At 45.8% G+C, this 20,048-nt stretch overlaps 4 protein-coding genes across 9 annotated transcripts in view; 2 read left to right on the top strand and 2 right to left on the bottom strand.

Moving 5' to 3' along the window:
* LOC141731330 (zinc finger and BTB domain-containing protein 8A-like) overlaps positions 1-19,189 on the bottom strand; it is a 27,983-nt gene extending 8,794 nt beyond the window's left edge. Inside the window, exons 1-2 of the mRNA XM_074555923.1 lie at positions 19,079-19,189; positions 3,303-4,288 (exon numbers count right to left, since the gene is read on the bottom strand). Coding sequence (XP_074412024.1) covers positions 3,303-4,260 — 958 coding nt within the window. The 5' untranslated portion in view covers positions 4,261-4,288; positions 19,079-19,189. The remainder of the gene's footprint in view (positions 1-3,302; positions 4,289-19,078) is intronic.
* Positions 4,270-9,760, top strand: LOC141731334 (uncharacterized). Its single transcript, XM_074555950.1, has 2 exons — positions 4,270-5,980; positions 6,557-9,760. The coding sequence occupies exon 1, from the start codon at positions 4,642-4,644 to the stop codon at positions 5,599-5,601; it is 960 nt and encodes a 319-aa protein (XP_074412051.1). The 5' UTR covers positions 4,270-4,641; the 3' UTR covers positions 5,602-5,980; positions 6,557-9,760.
* Positions 10,922-19,488, bottom strand: ZBTB8A (zinc finger and BTB domain containing 8A). 4 transcript variants are annotated; one of them, XM_074555933.1, is made up of 4 exons: positions 19,378-19,488; positions 17,097-18,079; positions 16,354-16,523; positions 10,922-12,225 (listed from the first exon to the last, which is right to left on the bottom strand). In XM_074555933.1, exons 2-4 carry the CDS (start codon positions 18,049-18,051, stop codon positions 11,893-11,895), a joined length of 1,458 nt encoding a protein of 485 aa, XP_074412034.1. In that variant the 5' UTR covers positions 18,052-18,079; positions 19,378-19,488; the 3' UTR covers positions 10,922-11,892. The 4 variants fall into 4 exon arrangements, with proteins under 4 accessions (XP_074412034.1, XP_074412032.1, XP_074412031.1 ...); XM_074555931.1 differs by lacking the exon at positions 19,378-19,488 and adding an exon at positions 19,079-19,215; XM_074555930.1 differs by lacking the exon at positions 19,378-19,488 and adding an exon at positions 19,051-19,194.
* LOC141731332 (uncharacterized) lies at positions 18,268-20,048 on the top strand. Of its 3 annotated transcripts, XR_012583375.1 has the most exons (3): positions 18,268-19,231; positions 19,432-19,541; positions 19,960-20,048. XR_012583375.1 is itself a non-coding variant. In XM_074555943.1 (2 exons), the coding sequence occupies exon 1, from the start codon at positions 18,279-18,281 to the stop codon at positions 19,515-19,517; it is 1,239 nt and encodes a 412-aa protein (XP_074412044.1). In that variant the 5' UTR covers positions 18,268-18,278; the 3' UTR covers positions 19,518-19,541; positions 19,960-20,048. The 3 variants fall into 3 exon arrangements, 2 of the variants coding, with proteins under 2 accessions (XP_074412044.1, XP_074412045.1); XM_074555943.1 differs by having other exon boundaries at positions 18,268-19,541; XM_074555944.1 differs by lacking the exon at positions 19,960-20,048 and having other exon boundaries at positions 19,432-19,951.

Below are 20,048 nucleotides of genomic sequence, written 5' to 3'. Positions count from 1 at the left end.
TATATTATATTATATCATGTGGGTGCAGAACGGGCACTTGAACCGCATGGGGGGCAGGTCACCTGCAGGGAGAGGGCACAGAGCACAGCTTTAGTCCTTTCTTTAAATAGGAAAAATCCTCAATATTTGGATATTTATATATTATATTATATCATGTGCGTGCAGAATGGGCACTTGAACCGCATGCGGGGCAGGTCACCTGCAGGGACAGCACACACAGCACAGCTTTAGTCCTTTCTTTAAATAGGAAAAATCCTCAATATTTGGATATTTATATATTATATTATATCATGTGGGTGCAGAACGGGCACTTGAACCGCGTGCGGGGCAGGTCCCCTGCAGGGAGAGGGCACAGAGCACGGCTTCAGTCCATTATATTATATTATATAATATTGTTATGTTATGTTATGTTATGTTATGTTATGTTATGTTATGTTATGTTATGTTATATCATGTGCGTGCAGAACGGGCACTTGAACCGCATGCGGGGCAGGTCACCTGCAGGGACAGCACGCACAGCACAGCTTTAGTCCTTTCTTTAAATAGGAAAAATCCTCAATATTTGGATACTTATATATTATATTATAATTATATAATGTGGGTACAGAACGGGCACTTGAACCGCATGCGGGGCAGGTCGCCTGCAGGGAGAGGGCACAGAGCACAGCTTTAGTCCATTATATATATTATATTATATTATATTATATTATATTATATTATATTATATTAATCATGTGCGTGCACAACGGGCCCTTGAACCGCATGCGGGGCAGGTCACCTGCAGGGAGAGGGCACAGAGCACAGCTTCAGTCCTTTCTTTAAATAGGAAAATCCATATTATATTATATTATATTATATTATATTATATTATATTATATTATATTATATTATATTATATTATATTATATTATATTATATTATATTATATTATATTATATTATATTATATCATGTGGGTGCAGAACGGGCACTTGAACCGCATGCGGGGCAGGTCACCTTCAGGAACAGCATGCACGGCACAGCTTTAGTCCTTTCTCTAAATAGGAAAAATCCTCAATATTTGGATATTTATATATTACATTTTATCATGTGGGTGCAGAATGGGCACTTGAACTGCATGCGGGGCAGGTCACCTGCAGGGAGAGGGCGCACAGCACAGCTTCAGTCCTTTCTTTAAATAGGAAAAATCCCTAATATATATATTATATTATATTATATTATATTATATTATATTATATTATATTATATTATATTATATTATATTATATTATATTATATTATATTATATTATATTATATTATATTATATTATATTATATTATATCATGTGGGTGCAGAACGGGCCCTTGAAATGCATCCAGGACAGGTCACCTGGCACACAGCAGAGCTTTCTCACTGCACTTTCATCAGTTTTCAGCTTAAAATATGTAACAGCTCGAGTTTTCTTTAAATAGGAAAAATCCCCCATATTTGGAATATTTGAATGCTTATATATAAGTATGTATTATATATAGTATATAATGATACATAAATATGGGCTTTGGGGGATGTGGGAAATGGATTTATAGAAAATTTTCAAAGTTTGATCGAAGGTTTACAAAGTGTGTATGTAAACTTTGAGATAAGAAATGTTATGGAATAAGCCAGATATTGAACTAAAAATAAGTTTTAGAAAATTGTTTTATAAATAAGGGAGATACAGATTTTTTAAATATCTATCTTGTATACCCCCCAGCTTGCATTTTTATTCTTATTTAACATGTTAATTGACCACTTGATAGTGTTTTCCTCCTGACATTTTTCAGATATAAAGGTTATCATAAATATGCAGCTGTTTATACACAGCCATCATATCTGACTCTGCCACCAGCTAATGGCTCATAGCTTTGACATTTATAACCTCTGGCTGATATATCAAGATGCCTTTAGAATATGCAGTTGTGATCTATGTGATTTACAGATGTGTTCATTTCCAAAGGAATGCACATGGGAATAAACCTGTGAGTTTTGTTCCACCCTCTCAGGCAGAAGTTTGGGCTGCTTGGACCCCAAAATGCAACACCCCAGCACTGCCAGGGCCTCTGGTGTGAAGGACTTGGATTGGGTTGAGGTTAAACACTTCTGTGACTGCCAGGTATTGGAGAAACTCAATCCTTCAGGTCCCCAAACCAATTACAGCCCTCAAGGCTTCATTAAATTCCACTTGAGCCCAAATAATCAGGCATGTTTGGGTTGAAATGTACAGAATACCTGGGTCAGTCCCATTCCAACTCCCATGCCCTGTTCTGCTTCAAAATCTCAGTGTTAGCACTAAAATTGAGCAGATAAAACCACCTAGAATTCCAGGCAGGTTTTTGGTTTCCATGCAGCCACACCAATCCCTTCCAAACCATCACCTGAATTCTCCTAAACAAACCCAAACTTTTCCAAGCGGTTTTCATTGTTTACCTTCACCTATAATTCCAGACACACTTTTGATTTCCATGCAGCCATATCAATCCCTTCCAAACCTTCACCTGAATTCTCCTAAATAAACCCAAACTTTTCCAAGCAGTTTCTATTGTTTACCTTCACCTGTAATTCCAGACACACCAATTCCTTCCAAACCATCACCTGAATTCTCCTAAACAAACCCAAACTTTTCCAAGCAGTTTCCATTGTTTACCTTCACCTATAATTAATTCCAGACACACCAATTCATTCCAAACCATCACCTGAATTCTCCAAAATAAACCCAAACTTTTCCAAGCTGTTCCTATTGTTTACCTTCACCTATAATTCCAGACACACCAATTCCTTCCAAACCATCACCTGAATTCTCCTAAACAAACCCAAACTTTTCCAAGCAGTTTCCATTGTTTACCTTCTCCTATAATTCCAGACACACCAATCCCTTCCAAATCACAACCTGAATTCTCCTAAACAAACCCAAACTTTTCCAAGCGGTTTCCATTGTTTACCTTCACCTATAATTCCAGACACATTTTTGGTTTCCATGCAGCCATATCAATTCCTTCCAAATCACCTGAATTCTCCTAAACAAACCCAAACTTTTCCAAGCGGTTTCCATTGTTTACCTTCACCTATAATTCCAGACACATCTTTGGTTTCCATGCAGCCACACCAATTCCTTCCAAACCATCACCTGAATTCTCCTAAACAAACCCAAACTTTTCCAAGCAGTTTCCATTGTTTACCTTCACCTATAATTCCAGGTAGTTTTTGTCCCACCAATTCCTTCCAAATCACCACCTGAATTCTCCTAAACAAACCCAAACTTTTCCAAGCCGTTCCTATTGTTTACCTTCATTCCAGCTACTCATTACCCCTAAAATCGTGGGCATGGAGGTGTACAGTTCTTCTGCCTTTAACTCCATGAACTCAGGAGTTCTGGAAAGTTCTTGCTCCAGCTGAGCCACCGACCACCTCTTGGCTGCGGCCTGTGCCGCGGGGTGATATCCGAACTCATCCTGCTCCACCTCATTCTCGGCATCAAACTCGGCCTCCTCCTCCTCCTCCTCCTCCTCCTCCTCGGCGCTGCCCCGGGCGCTGTGGGCGGGATCGGCGGCTCCGGCTCGCTCGGCTCTGTCCGCTTTGCCCCCCGGCAGCTCGCGGTGCTTGCGGCGCTTCCTCGTGGAGCTCTGTTTCCTGCCTCTCTTGGAGAGCTGCGTCTCTGCCCGCTGCAGGATCACCTGCGAGGACAGGTAGCTGCTGTAGCTGCTCCAGGAGTTCTCGTTCCCGTTGGGTTTTTCATCCGGGATGGAGTAGGAGCGCCGGGGGTTGCTCTTTGCTTTCCTTCTGGAGCGGTAAAGAGCCGGGCGGGCAGCGGTGGGCTCAGTGCTCGCACTTTTGGCCGAGAGGCTGAGGTAATGATCCTTTTCCTTTTCATTAATATCCAATGAGGACTTAATGAAGGTCTTGCAGACATTGAGGATATCTGTCATCTGCAGATAGCTGGCGGCTGACATGACTTCGATCACATTCTGACCCGTTAAAGACAATATCCCTGAATACACAAAGTCCAGGATGACCATGAACGTCTCTGGAGAGAAGACCTCAAACGTGGCTATTGTTGGCTGACTCGTCTCCTTGGAGCTCTGCGAAAGGAGCATTTTGAAGTAGCCGCTGCTGGCAAACAGCACATTGCGATGGGCTTTGAAGACCTTGCCCTCCACCAGGATGTTGCAGTCACAGAACAAGTCCTGCTTCCGCTGCTCGTTCAGCTGCTCCAGGAGGTGAGACTGGTGGGAAGAAATCTCCATTCCAGGCGGGGAGTAACAGGAAGGTTTGCTGTAAAGGAAAAAACATCATCGTGATCATCTAAATCAATGACGCTGAATCCTAATTCAAAGAGATGAGCTCTCTTTTTAAAAGCGCTATCACATTCCCAAAGTATCTCCAGTCTCCCCGCGGCCGCTACTCTGCATAACAAGAGAGAAGAAACTTAACTCCAAAAGAGGTGAAAAGAGTCCCAGCGGGATTACTCAGTATCCCAAAAGAAGGAAAATTATATCGACCAAGCCATGATGGTTCTCAGACTCCGCCGGAGAACTTGGCCCTCCCGCCCTGGGCAGAGCCGCGGCTGAGGCGGGGGGGGCGCACGGCGGGCGCAGCCTCCGCCCCGGCGCACCGGGACCGCTCCAATGCGGCGGCGGCGCCCCGGGCTCGCCGCCCTCCCGTCCCGAGCGCCCGGCATTGGCCGCGGCCGCCGTCACTCACCCGCCCGCCCGGCCGAATTGGCCGCTCGCTCCCGGGGCAGCCCGGGACGCCCGAAGGCGCCGGAGCCGCTCCGCCAGCCCGGAGGCGCCTCCCGCTCCCTGTCCCGGTCCCGCCGCGGGGACCGCAGCGCCCGCCTGTCCCGGCCGGCTCCGTGCTGCCCTCCGCCCGCACGGACCGCCCCGGGCCGGGTGTGCCGCCCGCAGCCGCCCGCGGGAACGGAGCCGCCCGGTCCCGCTCCGCCAGAGCCCCCCGTGTCCCGCCCGGTGCCGGGCGCCCGTGGTTACCCCGTGGCTCCCGTTCCGCTCCCGTTCCGCTCCCTCTCGCCTCCGCCGGCAGCGCCCCCGCTCCGCCGCCCCCTCTCGCAGCCCCTTTGTGTCCGCGCCCGGGGCTGCAAATGGCGCCCGGCGGGGACGCGGCAGCGCCGGCACCGAGCGGCTCCGGGCGGCTCCGGACACTGCGGAGCCCCGCGCCCTCCTCACCGCCACCCGCCCGCTCCTTCCCATCAGCACAAGGGCCACTCACCGGCGGGGAGCTGCGGGCGCTGCCGCCGAGCCGGGGGGGAACGGGCGGGCGGTGGCTGCGGGATCCCCGGCCCCGCCTCGGGGCTCGCCGTGCCTGCAGGCGCCGCGCCGCTGCTCCCGCAGCCCTGCGAGCCCGAGCGGCACAGAAACAAAAGGTATTTGCTGACGTGGGCGTTGGACAGAGACGCCCGAGGGCTGGGGACACAATTAAAGGGGCAACGCAGCGATCGCGGCCGCAGCCCCGCGCCTGCCCCGCTCCCCGTTCCCCACACCCACATTGCTGCTCCGAGCCGCTGCCCCGCTCACACCGGGCTTTGTTGTTGCCACCTTTGTGTGTGTTCGCAAAGGGAAGGCGCCACCTGAATGGTGAACGGCAGAAATCCGGAGCTCCGCGGTGTAGGATTAATGATATTAACTCGATATCGCAGCATTTTGATAACGGGATTTTTGTAGTCATACAATGAGGATAATCCCAAAGCAAAGCGCTGCGCTGTAGGAGTGTAATGCACAGATTGTCCTCTTTTCCCTTCTGGGTGGAAAATGGAATCGGGATGCTTGTTAGAAGACAAGACACTTTCAAATTCGTGCCTGTTAGATGAGATTCTTTCAGTCTTTTCAGTCTTATTCCTGGAGATCTCGGGATAATTTTGAGCAGGAAGCTCTGCAGTCATCGGTGCAGTTCCCTCCTCAGAGCAGGCAAAGAACCTGGAAAGGAACAGTTCCCATCCCACAGCAAGCGCCGGTGAGATCTTCAATCGTGTTTAATTTATTCCTTCAGCTAAGCCAGGATAGGGAAGGCTCTTTCCAGCCACTCCTCCCAATTTTCCTCACAAAATCTCTTGTTCTGTTTCAAATTCTTGATGCACCGAATAAGCCTCCTCTTTGCATTTCATGAGTTAAACAGGATGAAGGGTTACGCCTCCAATGTAGAAAGGTTTTAAGTTAAACAGTATAGAAAATATTTAACTAAATGGTATTATAAGCTTTTCTTAGTGGCTTATCAACTTAAACCCATCACTCAACAGTGTTGGCATGAATTTGCACCTAATGGAAAAATTCTGCAAGGCAAGGGCTGGAGGATTAGAACATCCTTTTCTTCAAAACTCAAGCTTTTGGGCAGAATTGGAGATTTTTTTTCTTTTATTTCATTTTTTTTACTTGTTGCCTCCAACCAAAAGTAACTAAAACATAAGAAAGGTAGACATTGGCACGGCAGAACTCTGACAGTGACCAGATGCTTCAAGGAAGAAATGTATATTCCATTATTTTATATTCAACAGAATTTTGTGGTTTTTTTTTTTTTTTATTTTTTCTGAAGTTATCACTGAAAACTTGAGCTGGATCCCAAAATCCTGGAGGATGGAACATTCTGCAGAGCCAGGAGTGATGCAAGGATGCCTGCAGCAGTCAGAGTCAGCCCTCTGTGAGATCTGTGGGCTTTCACTATTTTCAAAGGACCCTAAATCGATATTTTTGGGGTTTTTTTCTTATGTCAGTTCTTTAGAACTGGAATAGAACACAAATTCCAAAAGGTCGGAAAGGGAGATTCATTCTTAACTCAATCTTTGGAATTATTTTTTTTTTAAGTGGGGCTACCAAACTGTTTAAGATAAGGACAAATGACATTTTTTTGGATAGCAAATACGGATGTTTAGGCAATTTAATGGCAATCAAAAAAAAAGATGGGAAATTATGGGAAAGAACTAATCAAGCATCACACAAGTCATAGATTTTTTGGGGCTGAAATAATTCTGTAAGAAACACCTGAAAAGGAAGAGAGGGGATTTTTTAATTCAGCATTTCAGCCTTCAAAAGGATGGGAAGATGTTGTCAGAAAATAAGGAGAGTTAAGAGACATTGATCAGAGGATGATGAACTTTGTCTTCACTCTTGACTGTGGTTTTGTCACTACAAAATAAACACAAACCAAGCAAAAATAATCACAGAATTCTTGGAAAAGACCCCCTAAAATCAAATCCAGCACTAAACCCTGTCCCTAAGAGACATAAAGATGAAAGAAATACAGGAAATAAATAAATTAAATGGGAACATCCCTGTGTGGTTTTTACTTTCCTCCTTGAAATGTTCCTTGAGCTGATGAGGGGCAAGTGATATGAAATATTTCATATCACTTCACAGAAATATGAAGAAGACAATCAGAGGCAATGGAAGGAGACAAAAAGAAAAATGCTTTCATTTAGAGAAAAAAAAGCAACAAGGAAAATACATGAGTGTAAAATGAAGGACGTGGAAAACAGAAGGCACTTAACATTTATCTCGAATTGCAATACAAAAGGAAGGAAACAATGACCAAAATTAAGACAACAAATGTAAAAATGGTAACTTTTAAAACCCAGAAAAACATCATTGACTGTGGGGATTGCAGCCTTGAGCTAAACCTCCAAGTTTAATATGATACTTCAAAAACGACTACAGCAATCTAGTTCTACTAATGAGAATAACAACATATAAATCCAGAAATAAAGCCCTTATTTGCCCAGCAAATCAACAATTAATCTGTGTTTAAAAAGTCAAAGTCTTCCTGTGGATAGATTGCTCCATTTGCCCGTTTAGAGCCACTTCAGAGCTCGTTGTGAAGCATCTGCTCCTCAGCATTGTTAGATTTATGATCTCTAATTAAATTGAGTATTGATCCAAAAATCCCTTTGCTTCCAAAAACACCCCCACTATTAAGAAACACTTAATAGCCTGACCTTTGCAGTTGGCAGTGAAGATGTCAGGTCTGGAGAGAACACTTTATTTTCACTTTATTTTCATTTTCCCCTCCCCTTTATCCATCCCCAAACAAACCCAGCCCCATTCCAGCCACGTTTTCCCCCTGGGACAGCAGGCACTGATACCTGGGATTTGTTCTCAAACCGTTTAATGGAAAGGCAAAGGGAAACATCTCTGAAATTTGAGCAAAGTTACTCCATATCCTTTGAAATCTTTCTTGTTCTGTGTGTTTGATTTAGTCCAGGTTGCTCAGGAATATTTCTAAGCCATTTAATAACAGGCATTTTAGGAGTTGAAAAGCTCCAAGAAATTAAATGTCTGTTTTCACATCAAGTCCATTTTTGGGCTGCTGACCAAGTGTCCCATAAAATCAAGTGTAAGTCTTGTTTAAGATCTTTTCATCTGAGTCATCACAAAGATTTTTAAGTTACTCCCTCCCCAAACCCAAACCAATAAATTATAATTTTTGTAGGAAGAATAAAACACCATTTCTTGTGTCCTTGGGATTTCCATGAAAAGGAGGGTGCACAATCCTTACACTGAATTTAGCATGAAGTTCTCAAGTTGTCATTTGTTGGTCACCTGCAGCCTGGAATGAAAATTCTGCACTCTCTGGTCATGATGATACAAGAAAAGTTATACAGTTTTTACACAACTAAAAATCAAAGAGTGACTTTTTAGCTGTCCCTGGCAAGGGTTATATAGTACATATACATATATATTTATATTTATATATATGTATGCGGGATTGTTGTGTAAGAAAACCCAGGGTTCAGCCAAACATGCTTACAAAGCTGTAAAAAAGAAAGAAAAAAAATAGAATTTTCTAAATCTACAGCCATTGATGCCAAGAGCTGCAAGAACACTCAGGTGTATCCAAGGAATGCAGAGCAGCAGGAGCCCAGGAGCATCTCCTGCTCCTCTCTTCTGACAATGCTGGGTAACAAAAACCCACCAAGCAGCAAAACCAAGCTTATTTTGGTAGAGAAATAAAATTTCTTCATCATTACCCATCCCTGTAGCCTAATTGTTGGGTGAAATGACACAAATATGGTGTCTAGAACTTGCAGGACATCTTGGTTTTACTGGTACAGACTGGAAAAGGTGCAGAGAATTCAATATTGAGCTGAAAGGATCATCCAAATCCAGCTCCTGGCCCTGCACCCCAACAATCCCACCATGTCTGGGCACTTTGGAGAGGTTTCCAAATATAAAAAAAACCAATATTTTAATAGTCCTTATTAAACCAACCCAGCCTGAGATCCTAATTTTGAGACAAAGACATCTACTGCCATCAATTAATGATCCCAATTTAAATCAGTTTGATATGTTAAGCATTTATGTGCTTATTTTCTTTGAAAGAAATAAATCTTGAACATATGATCTGCTAAAGATTCGTCTCATCCTAATAAATTTTACAGAAATCCTTTTCCAGACAAAAGTGTCAAACCATTTTAAATGCTCTTTCTTAATTAGCTGCTGTTTTCCTTATTATAACATGAAGATTTTATGACATTTCATGGATAATTCTCACTTCTGAACACTCAGGAGAGGTTGTCTGGTCTGGGGGGTTTTATACTTTGTTTCTATAAACCCCACCTCTCTAAAAGTGTAAAAAATTGACAATTTACAATAATCTGTGACTTTTTAAAAAGAATTTAAACCTCCTTGCAAGAGGCTTTGAAATGTGCCGCATTGCCTGCTATAAAAATTATCCAGATAATAATGCAGTTTCCTTGTTTAGCCATAATTTCAGGATGGATTTTTTAACCAAACAACACATGGGGGTTCTGCTATCAAAATTATCCATGTAATTCTGCAGTTTCCTTGTTTATCCAGAATTTCAGGATGGATTTTTTTAACCAAAAATGCATGGAGGTTCTGCTATAAAAATTATCCAGATAATAATGCAGTTTCCTTGTTTATCCATAATTTCAGGATGGATCTTTTAACCAAACACATGGGGGTTTTGCTATAAAAGTTATCCACTAATTCTGCAGTTTGCTTGTTTAGCCAGAATTTCAGGATGGATTTTTTTAACCAAACAAAAATGGGGGTTTTGCTATAAAAATTATCCATGTAATTCTGCAGTTTCCTTGTTTATCCATAATTTCAGGATGGATTTTTTTAACCAAACAAAAATGGGGGTTTTGCTATAAAAATTATCCATGTAATTCTGCAGTTTGCTTGTTTATCCATAATTTCAGGATGGATTTTTTTAATCAAACATATGGGGGTTTTGCTATAAAAATTATCCATGTAATTCTGCAGTTTCCTTGTTTATCCAGAATTTCAGAAAGGATTTTTTTAACCAAACAAAAATGGGGGTTCTGCTATAAAAGTTATCCACTAATTCTGCAGTTTGCTTGTTTATCCATAATTTCAGGATGGATTTTTTAACCAAAAAATGCATGGGGGTTCTGCTATAAAAGTTATCCAGATAATAATGCAGTTTCCTTGTTTAGGTACAATTTCAGGATGGAATTTCTAACCAAACTTATGGGGGTTCTGCTATAAAAATTATCCATGTAATTCTGCAGTTTCCTTGTTTATCCAGAATTTCAGAAAGGATTTTCTAACCAAACAACACATGGGGTTCTGCTATAAAAGTTATCCACTAATTCTACAGTTTGCTTGTTTATCCACAATTTCAGGATGGAATTTCTAGCCAAACTCATGGGGGTTCTGCTATAAAAATTATCCAGATAATAATGCAGTTTCCTTGTTTAGCCACAATTTCAGGATAGATTTTTTAACCAAACACATGGGGGTTTTGCTATAAAAATTATCCATGTAATTCTGCATTTTGCTTGTTTATCCATAATTTCAGGATAGACTTTTTAACCAAACAATGCATGGGGGTTCTGCTATAAAAATTAGCCAGATAATAATGCAGTTTCCTTGTTTAGCCAGAATTTCAGGATGGATTTTTTTAACCAAAAAATGCATGGGGGTTCTGCTATCAAAATTATCCATGTAATTCTGCAGTTTGCTTGTTTAGCCATAATTTCAGGATGGATCTTTTTAACCAAACGCATGGGGGTTTTGCTATAAAAATTATCCACTAATTCTGCAGTTTGCTTGTTTATCCACAATTTCATGATCGATTTTTTTAACCAAACACAAATGGGGGTTTTGCTATAAAAATTATCCATGTAATTCTGCAGTTTGCTTGTTTATCCACAATTTCAGAAAGGATTTTCTAACCAAACTTATGGGGGTTCTGCTATAAAAATTATCCAGATAATAATGCAGTTTCCTTGTTTATCCATAATTTCAGGATAGATTTTTTAACCAAAAAATGTATGGGGGTTCTGCTATAAAAATTATCCAGATAATAATGCAGTTTCCTTGTTTAGGCACAATTTCAGGATGAAACTTTTTAACCAAACGCATGGGGGTTTTGCTATAAAAGTTATCCATGTAATTCTGCAGTTTGCTTGTTTGACCACAATTTCAGGATGGAATTTCTAACCAAACTTATGGGGGTTTTGCTATCCAAATTATCCATGTAATTCTGCAGTTTGCTTGTTTAGCCACAATTTCAGGATGGATTTTTTAACCAAACAACACATGGGGATTCTGCTATAAAAGTTATCCACTAATTCTGCATTTTCCTTGTTTATCCAGAATTTCAGAAAGGATTTTCTAACCAAACAAAAATGGGGGTTCTGCTATCAAAATTATCCATGTAATTCTGCATTTTGCTTGTTTATCCATAATTTCAGGATGGATTTTTTAACCAACCAAAAATGGGGGTTCTGCTAACAAACCAGCATGGCCTCAATGACGTGTCCATAAATACATGCAAGTCTGGACCTGTCCAACCACGTGTCTCTGTAGGATCAGCTGGCAGAGGGCATTTGCTCACAGTACATCCTCCCTCTTCCACATAAATTCCCAATCCTCGTCTTCCAACTACCTAATGTTCGGTTTCACTTCCTTCTCCTCCGCCTCATCCTCGCTGTCATCCACCTGCTGGATGACCAAGTCGTTGGAGCCGTCCTCCACGATTTCCACGTCAGACCTGTTGTCCTCTCCGTAGTGCCACCTGGCATCCTTGTCCCCGTCCTGGGGGAACTCCAGGGGCGCCTCAGCCTCCAAGTCAATGCGGATGCTGTCGATGCCAGCCTCTGCCAGGCACTCGTTGCACAGTCTGTAGCGCCGCGTGCCCTCCTGCACCACCTGGCCCGTCAGCTCCGTCACGTGCCGCTTGCACTTCCTGCAGATGGGCTTGCACGCCTGGTGGATCTGGGGAAGGCACAAGGGATTGTGGTAGTGTGTTGTTAAGTTTCTTGTGTTATTCCCCCAATTTATGTATTGTTCTCCCCTATTATGTGTAAAATGGTTTCGTTCCCCCAGTTTTTCCCGCCACTGCTAGCCTGTCAGCTAAGTTGCCATAGTAACCGCTATTCATAGTTGCCGATGTGTAATTGCTCCTCCCCTGGTTTCCCTTATAAGTGAAAGTTGTCTCCTCCCTGGGCCCAGTCAATCACTCCCTTCCTCCTCCCAGGTTTCGAGAACCTTCTCCTCTCTGGAGATGGTGGCTGGCTGGGGTCCCAGGACACCTCCTTTACCTTTTGATTATTGGTCTCCATGGAGTGTCAGTTCTGTGAAGTTCATCCCCTCACCTTTCCTGATTGGCTCTGTCTGTACCCACCTCCCTCCTTTATAATCCTGTTTTCACCCCCTATGAAAAAACTTCTTCCCGGCTGGTTTCCCCGGTGTTTTTGGATCTGGCATCACCTGCAATAAACCGATGTTTAACCCCCGGGAAATGGTCAGCTCCGTTCCTCCCCAATCCCAGCGGTGTGAGCCAGTCCGCAGCCAGCACAGCCCGAGGCCCTCAGACGCCGAAGGGCGCTGGCCAGGGATTGCAGAGGGGCGTCGGCCTTTTGCCCTCAGCTAGTCGGACTCTAAACTTGGGGCCACATATGCCCCCCTCTGCACCCCTCCTTTATAATCCTGTTTCAACCCCTATGGAGAAACTTCTTCCCTGTTGGTTTCCCCGCGTTTGGATCCCGCAACACCTTCAACAAACCGATGTTTAACCCCCGGGAAATGGTCAGCTCCAATGTTTAACCCCCGGGAAATGGTCAGCTCCGTTCCTCCCCTATACCAGCGGTGTGAGCCAGTCCGCAGCCAGCACAGCCCGAGGCCCTCAGACGCCGAAGGGCGCTGGCCAGGAATTGCAGAGGGGCGTCGGCCTTTCGCCCTCAGCTAGTCGGATTCTAAACTTCGGGCCACATATGCCCTCCTCTGCAAGGGATGGGCTTGGCTTGTGATGGCAACATTTGTAGTAAACCCCTCAGGTTTAGCCAGGGCCCCTTGGAGAATAGAATGCTGACACAGCAGCAAAGAAGTTTCCTGACTTCAGGGACATCCGCCTTGTACCTTATCCCTATAGCTATCACAGGAGCCTTAGACAGTCACTGGGGTGAGAGAAGGACAAGAATCTTGTTCCTTCATCAGAAAGCTTGATTTATTGATATATCATACATTATAGGGACATCCGCCTTGTACCTTATCCCTATGGCTATCACAGGAGCCTTAGACAGTCACTGGGTGAGAGAAGGACCAGAATCTTGTTCCTTCATCAGAAGGCTGGATTTATTGATATATAATATATCATACATTATAGGGACATCCGCCTTGTACCTTATCCCTATAGCTATTACAGGAGCCTTAGACAGTCACTGGGTGAGAGAAGGACCAGAATCTTGTTCCTTCATCAGAAGGCTTGATTTATTGATATATAATATATCATACATTATAACTATACTAAAAAGAATAAAGAGAGAGCTTGCAGAGAGCAGCTATGCTAAGAATAGAATAGAAGGAGTGAATAACAAAGTTCTGTGTGCAGGGATTCTGTCCCTGAGCTGCTCCTGTGATTGGCCTTTAATGGTACACAAGGAAGATGAGCCAATCACAGGAGAACCTGCTACATAACAATTGATAACAATTGTTTACATTCTTCTTCTGGGGCTCTGCTTCCCAGAAGATGGACAAATGTGAAAGAAAGGATTTCTATGAAAAAATGTCTGCGATATATAGCCATGTAAGGCAATATTGTGTTAACCCTACTGTTGGTCACTTATGGTCACTCTAACACCTTTGCCATTGGTCAGGATTGGATCCAGGCCAAGGGTATAAAAGTAGCATACTGTACCCCTACTAACTCAGAAGAAGAAGAGCTGAGACCCCTCAGGGACCCTCCAATAAAGCCATACTCGTGGAACAGCCAGCGTCTTCTGCTTCTCCTCTCTCTACCCTCTGCTGGAGCCTTAGGCCAAGGAAAAGCTACCTAGCAAGCAAAGCTGAAATCACAAGAGCTGCCTGATCACTCAGAGCTGAATATTCCCTGCTTGCTAGGGGCTGACCCGCGGCCTTGGTCTGAGAGCGAGCTGGCTTCTGGCACCCAGTGCCCTTGGGGCTGAGCTCTGGAGCTGGAACAGCTTCCATAGGATAAGACCAAGTAGGTTCATTAAACATTTACCTCAGAAACTCGGTTTCTGAATGATGATTCCTTGCTGGGTGTGTCAATCACCTCTCCTTTCCCTTCCCTTGCTGAGTACTGCCTGTCAATCTCGAGTGACTGGCAGACTCAAAGGATGCCCTCTATCCCTGGAGGGCATTGTGCCATCCAGGTGTTCTTTGTCCCTCGAGACTTCCCCTCCTGTCCCTGCTTTGTCCCTCCTTCCCTCCCCATCTCTCCGGGGGTGTCGCACACATCTGTGATGGAAAAATCCTTTCCTTAGGATTTTTTCTCTTGAGAAGCTGAGAGGCCTCAGGAACAAAATGTAAACAATGGTTATCTGCTGCTGTGGAATGCAACAGGTGCATCTGGGATTGGTCTCAGAGTTGTTTCTAACTAATGGCCAATCACAGTGAGCTGGCTCAGACTCTCTGAGACACAAACCTTTGTTATCATTCCTTCTTTTCCTATTCTTAGCCAGCCTTCTGATGAAATCCTTTCTTCTATTCTTTTAGTATAGTTTTAATATAATATATATCATAAAACAATAAATCAGCCTTCTGAAACATGGAGTCAGATCCTCATCTCTTCCCTCACCCTCAGACCCCAGTGAACACGGTCACACCGGGGTTCAAAGGAACAGCAACCACACGGTTTGGGAAGTTCTGCTGGAGCTGTTACTCTGTTCTGTGGGCCAGAATAAAGCTCTGCATCCAAACCCTCCATCAGAACCAACTCCTTTCCTTCCCCATCTCCTTAAAGCTTCTCCACAGAGGGACACCTGAGGAGCAGCCCCTGTTGTGGGGGCAAAGCTCCATCTCGCAGCATGGAGTTGTAAAGCATCCACAAATGGGGTTTTTGGGAGATGACTGCTGCAGGAAAGGCATTTTGTGCTGTTATTGTGAGCCAGCAAAGGCTTCCTGAAGATTAGGAAAGCCCCATATCTCTCTCAAAGAAGACACCAAAGCTATCCCCATGACAAGGTGATGGAAGAGAGAAAGTTAAAAGATATGACAGAGCTCCTTGTTCACCTATTGAGAATTTTGTTTCTCTCTTATGACCAATGGGCAGTGAATGTGTCTGCTAAATAAATGTAAATATCTTGAAAAACTATAAAGGCAACATGTTGGTATAACAAATCTCTGTTATGCACCTTTCTGATGGAGTCTTGGTGCTTTGCACCGTGTTGCACTCTATAGTGACAGACTGTCACTGTCACATTTCCTGAAAAATCCCTTCACCAGGATTTCTTCTCCTGGGAAGCTGAGAAGCCTCAGAGGAAAATGAAAACAATAATTATCTGATCAGCTTCTCCTGTGTTTTGCTGCTTTGGAATGTGGTTTGGACAATGTTTGATTGGTTTAATGTGAATTGTTTTGACTTAATGACCAATCACTGTCCAGCTGTGTCAAACTCTGAGGAGAGAGTAATGAGTTTTTCATTATTATCTTTTAGCCTTCTGTCTGTATCCTCTCTCTATTCTTTAGTATAGCATTCTTTAATATAATATAGTACCATAAAATAATAAATTAGCCTTCTAAGAACATGGAGTCAGATTCACCATTTCCTCCCTACAACAGGGGACTCAGAAAACACCACACACAGCACTGCCTCAATTTGAGAGACATCAAACACTGAACTGCACCAGCCCAGCACAGTAATTGCCCACTGGAGCTCTCACAGGCTGCAGAGAGCAGAACCTCTGCAAGCCATCAATTAGCCAACAAATTCCTCCCCTTTCCTGCAAATTATCCTTCAATTCCACCGCAACCAAACCAAATTAATTTTCTATTCCCCCTCTTCTTCACGGGAGTCATTAGATCAACCAGATACACTCACAGTGTGTTTAATTAGCTGGATTTCCACGTTAAATAAATCATGCAGCTGCTAAAAATACTCACAGTTCGGAAATGGCTGCTGAGGTGATCCAGCCTGCTGAACCTCTTGCCACAGGCCTCGCAGGGGTACGGCCGCTCTCCCGTGTGGCAGCGGAGGTGACGCTTCAGGTCAGCTTTTCTCTTCACCACGTGGCTGCAGAATGGACACTTGAACCTCATCCTGGCCAGGTCATCTGTCAGAAAATAATGGGATTAAAAAAAAAAAAAAAAAGAAAAAAATCATTGCGTCGTTTTTATCAAAATCATGTAATGCTGTAGGGACAAAGTGTGTTATGAGAAGAATAGCACATCGCTTTTGTGAAAATAATATTCGTGGGTTGTTTGGAGCACAAAGGTTTTGTGTTTGCCTGTGGATCACACAGGAGTGTAACAAAGGAGGAGAGGAGCATTGGCTGTAGTAACACAGACCTGGACAGGGCTTGGAGCAACCTGGGACAGTGGGAGGTGTCCCTGCCCATGGCAGGGAGTGGAGCAAAATCAGCTTTAAGATCCTTTCCAACCAAAACCATTCTCTGATTTCATGAAAATGAGCTTAAGAATATCCCAACTTATATTTATTTTGAAATTTAATACCCCAGCTACTTCAAGAACTCAAAATTATTTCAAGATCATGAGGTCAACTTTCCAAAAATACATTTCTGGACAATACATCTGGGTTTTTTTTGGCAGCTGTGCTTTCCTATTGAGCAAGACCTATTTCCTCAGAGCCAGCAGAGAGGATTCTCAGGTGTCTCAACCCCACTCACCTTCAGCCCAGTTGCCCATGACTCCCAGGATGGAGGGCATGCTCCCGTATTGCTCCTCAGCTTTGGAGGACTTGGATTTACTGGAGGAGCGAGGCGATTCGTGCTCCTGCTGGGACACAGCCAAGCCCCTGGGCATCACCTCAGCCCCCTGGCTGAACTGGTAACCCACGTGAGGAGCTTCCACCTCGGCGTCCATGTGAACCTGCTCCTCGGGCGGCGCGGCGTGGCCGGCGGGCTCGGCAGCCCTGTCCTCCAGCTTGCTTGATTTATAGTGGGGGATGTCTGCGGGCTGCTGCAGCCCCAGGTGCCGCGATTTCTTGATGGAATCCTGCCGCTGCTCGTGTTTGGACAGCTGCTGCTGCTGCTGCTGCTGCTGGGCATTTCTCTGAGAGCTGGGGTAATAGTTGAAATTGCTCCAAGCGTTGCCGCCCATCATGCAAGTCCCAGGGTCTGGGCTGGAGTGGGGGTGTGGGGGGCTGCTCTCTGCCCTCCAGCCTCCGCTGTACACGCAGGATCTCTCCACGCCGTTGGAGCTCACGTCTTTGTCTGACAGGCTGAAGTAGCGATCCTTCTCCTTCTCACTGATGTCCAGCGAGGACTTGATGAAGGTTTTACACACGCTGATCACATCGGTCATCTGCAGATAGCTGGCGGCCGACATGACCTCGATCACATTCTGACCAGTGAGGGACAGTTTGCCTGAATACACAAAATCCAGGATGACTGTGAAGGTGTCAGGAGAAAAGGCCTGGAAAGTGGCTGTGGTGGACTGACTGGTCTCCTTGGAGCTCTGCGAAAGGAGCATTTTGAAGTAGCCGCTGCTGGCAAACAGCACATTGCGATGGGCTTTGAAGACCTTGCCCTCCACCAGGATGTTGCAGTCACAGAACAAGTCCTGCCTGCGCTGCTCATTTAGTTGCTGCAAGAGGTGAAACTGATGAGAAGAAATCTCCATCCCAGAAAAGGTGAAATGAAACGTTGCTCTAAAAAAATGAAGAAAATCATTACACTCTTGACTTCAATGCCGTGTAACTCAGCCAAAAATGTCAGACCCAATTTAAAAGCTATAATAATACCATTTCTTTATTTATTCCAAATAACAGCATTCCTTTAAATCTACAAATATATTTGTAAACTACGATATGCTCAACCACGGATTCATTTTCCAACAGGACAAGAGGGATGACAAAGCCAAGCCAGCGTTGTTTGGCACGGACGGGCGCGGGGTTTGGCACGGACGGGAGCATCCCCGTGCCCGGGCTGCGGGGCTGGATGCGGGGCTGGAGCCGCGCCGCCCGCCGGGGCTGCGCAGCCTTCCGGGAGGACGAGGAGCCAAGAGCAGCTGCGGCCGAGCCTCGAACCGGCGCTTCCGCCTCGCCCCGCTCCGCCCGGGCCCCGCTGCCGAAAGCTCCGGGGGCAGCGCCCGGGCCCCCCCGGCATTGGCCGCGGCCGCCGTCACTCACTCACCCGGTCCCCGGCACGCCCGACGGTGCCGGAGCCGCCCGGTCCCGTTCCCACCTCGGGGACCGCAGCGCCCGCCAGCCCCGGCCGGGCTGCGCTGCCTTCCGCCCTCACGGACCGCCCCGAGCCGGGCGCGCCGCCCGCGGGAACGGAGCCGCGGCTCCGCCAGAGCCCCCCCCGTGTGTCCCCCCCGCTGCTGCCGGTGCCCGGTGCCCAGCGCCCGGTGCCGCTCCCGGCCCGCCGCCCGCAGCCCCCTCCGCCTGCAGCGCCCCCGCCCGCCCCGCGCAGCCCCTTTGTGTCCGCGCCCGGGGCTGCAAATGGCGCCCGGCGGGGACGCGGCAGCGCCGGCACCGAGCGGCTCCGGGCGGCACCGATCGGCACCAAAGCGCCCGTGAGCGCTGCGGAGCCCCGCGCCCTCCTCACCGCCCCTCACAGCCCGGCTGGCTCCGGGCGGCCCGTTCCGCCCCACTCCCAGCGCCCTTGCCCGGCCTACCGGCGTGCGGGAGCCGCCACTCACTCACCGGCGGGGAGCTGCGGGCGCTGCCGCCGAGCCGGGGGGAACGGGCGGGCGGTGGCTGCGGGATCCCCGGCCCCGCCTCGGGGCTCGCCGTGCCTGCAGGCGCCGCGCCGCTGCTCCCGCAGCCCTGCGAGCCCGAGCGGCACAGAAACAAAAGGTATTTGCTGACGTGGGCGTTGGACAGAGACGCCCGAGGGCTGGGGACACAATTAAAGGGGCAACGCAGCGATCGCGGCCGCAGCCCCGCGCCTGCCCCGGCGCCGGCAGCAGGGACGGGATGCCCTGCGTGCCTCCTCTTCACACCTTTATCTACAGCAGCGGCCTCGATGACCCAAATCCTTCTCCTTTCTCTCGCAGCATCCTCCAAAGGAGATGTGACATCTTCTTTTCTCTGTTGGGATCTGTTATCTTCTGAAGGGAGCATGGCTGAAAGCGAAACCTGAACCTCTCACCTTCTCTCCCTCGAAGTTTAGTATCTTTCTCCTTCCTCTTCTTACCACCAGGGTCTTTTCTGTGATTTTGACGCCCTAGTTATTTTTCATAAATATTTATTTTCCCATGGAAACCATTCTTCCTTAACCCAGCCCTTTGTGGCATTTTTGGCCTTCCCTTCTCTAACTTCAGACATTCCACCGTGAAACAATTTATCTTTCTTTGCAAGTGTAGCAAAATTGACAAAGTCTTTATCTAAAGATAACAATCCAAAGACCCTTTCCTTTAATCATTAGAACCACTCACCCACTAATTTATATACATTTATTAATCTTCAATTTATATCCTTTCATATTTTGTATATATATATATATGTATGTATGTAGGTATGTATGTATATGTAATAATATTAATTTTCCGGCTTATTTCCCCATTTTTCATAAATTTTCTTAGTTTTGTAGATTCTCCTTTCAAAGCCAGGCCTAAAATCTTCATGAGACCCATTCTGCTTCTGTGAGATTCTAAATTAAACATTCTTGAAC

The sequence above is a fragment of the Zonotrichia albicollis genome, chromosome 20, assembly GCF_047830755.1.
Source record: "Zonotrichia albicollis isolate bZonAlb1 chromosome 20, bZonAlb1.hap1, whole genome shotgun sequence".
Classification (NCBI taxonomy): domain Eukaryota; kingdom Metazoa; phylum Chordata; class Aves; order Passeriformes; family Passerellidae; genus Zonotrichia; species Zonotrichia albicollis.
Note: the sequence above shows the minus strand (reverse complement) of the source record. Positions and strands in the feature narration are given on the sequence as shown.

Bases quoted from the DNA above. Each gene is read 5' to 3' on its own strand.
- LOC141731334 (XM_074555950.1), top strand. From the start codon at position 4,642: ATGCGGCGGCGGCGCCCCGGGCTCGCCGCCCTCCCGTCCCGAGCGCCC.
- LOC141731332 (XM_074555943.1), top strand. From the start codon at position 18,279: ATGACAAAGCCAAGCCAGCGTTGTTTGGCACGGACGGGCGCGGGGTTT.
- ZBTB8A (XM_074555933.1), bottom strand. From the start codon at position 18,051: ATGGAGATTTCTTCTCATCAGTTTCACCTCTTGCAGCAACTAAATGAG. The intron at 16,524-17,096 runs GTGAGTGGGGTT...ATTTTCTGACAG, and splicing joins CATGGGCAACTGGGCTGAAG to ATGACCTGGCCAGGATGAGG. The intron at 12,226-16,353 runs GTGAGTATTTTT...TGCCTTCCCCAG, and splicing joins TCAGCAGCCATTTCCGAACT to ATCCACCAGGCGTGCAAGCC.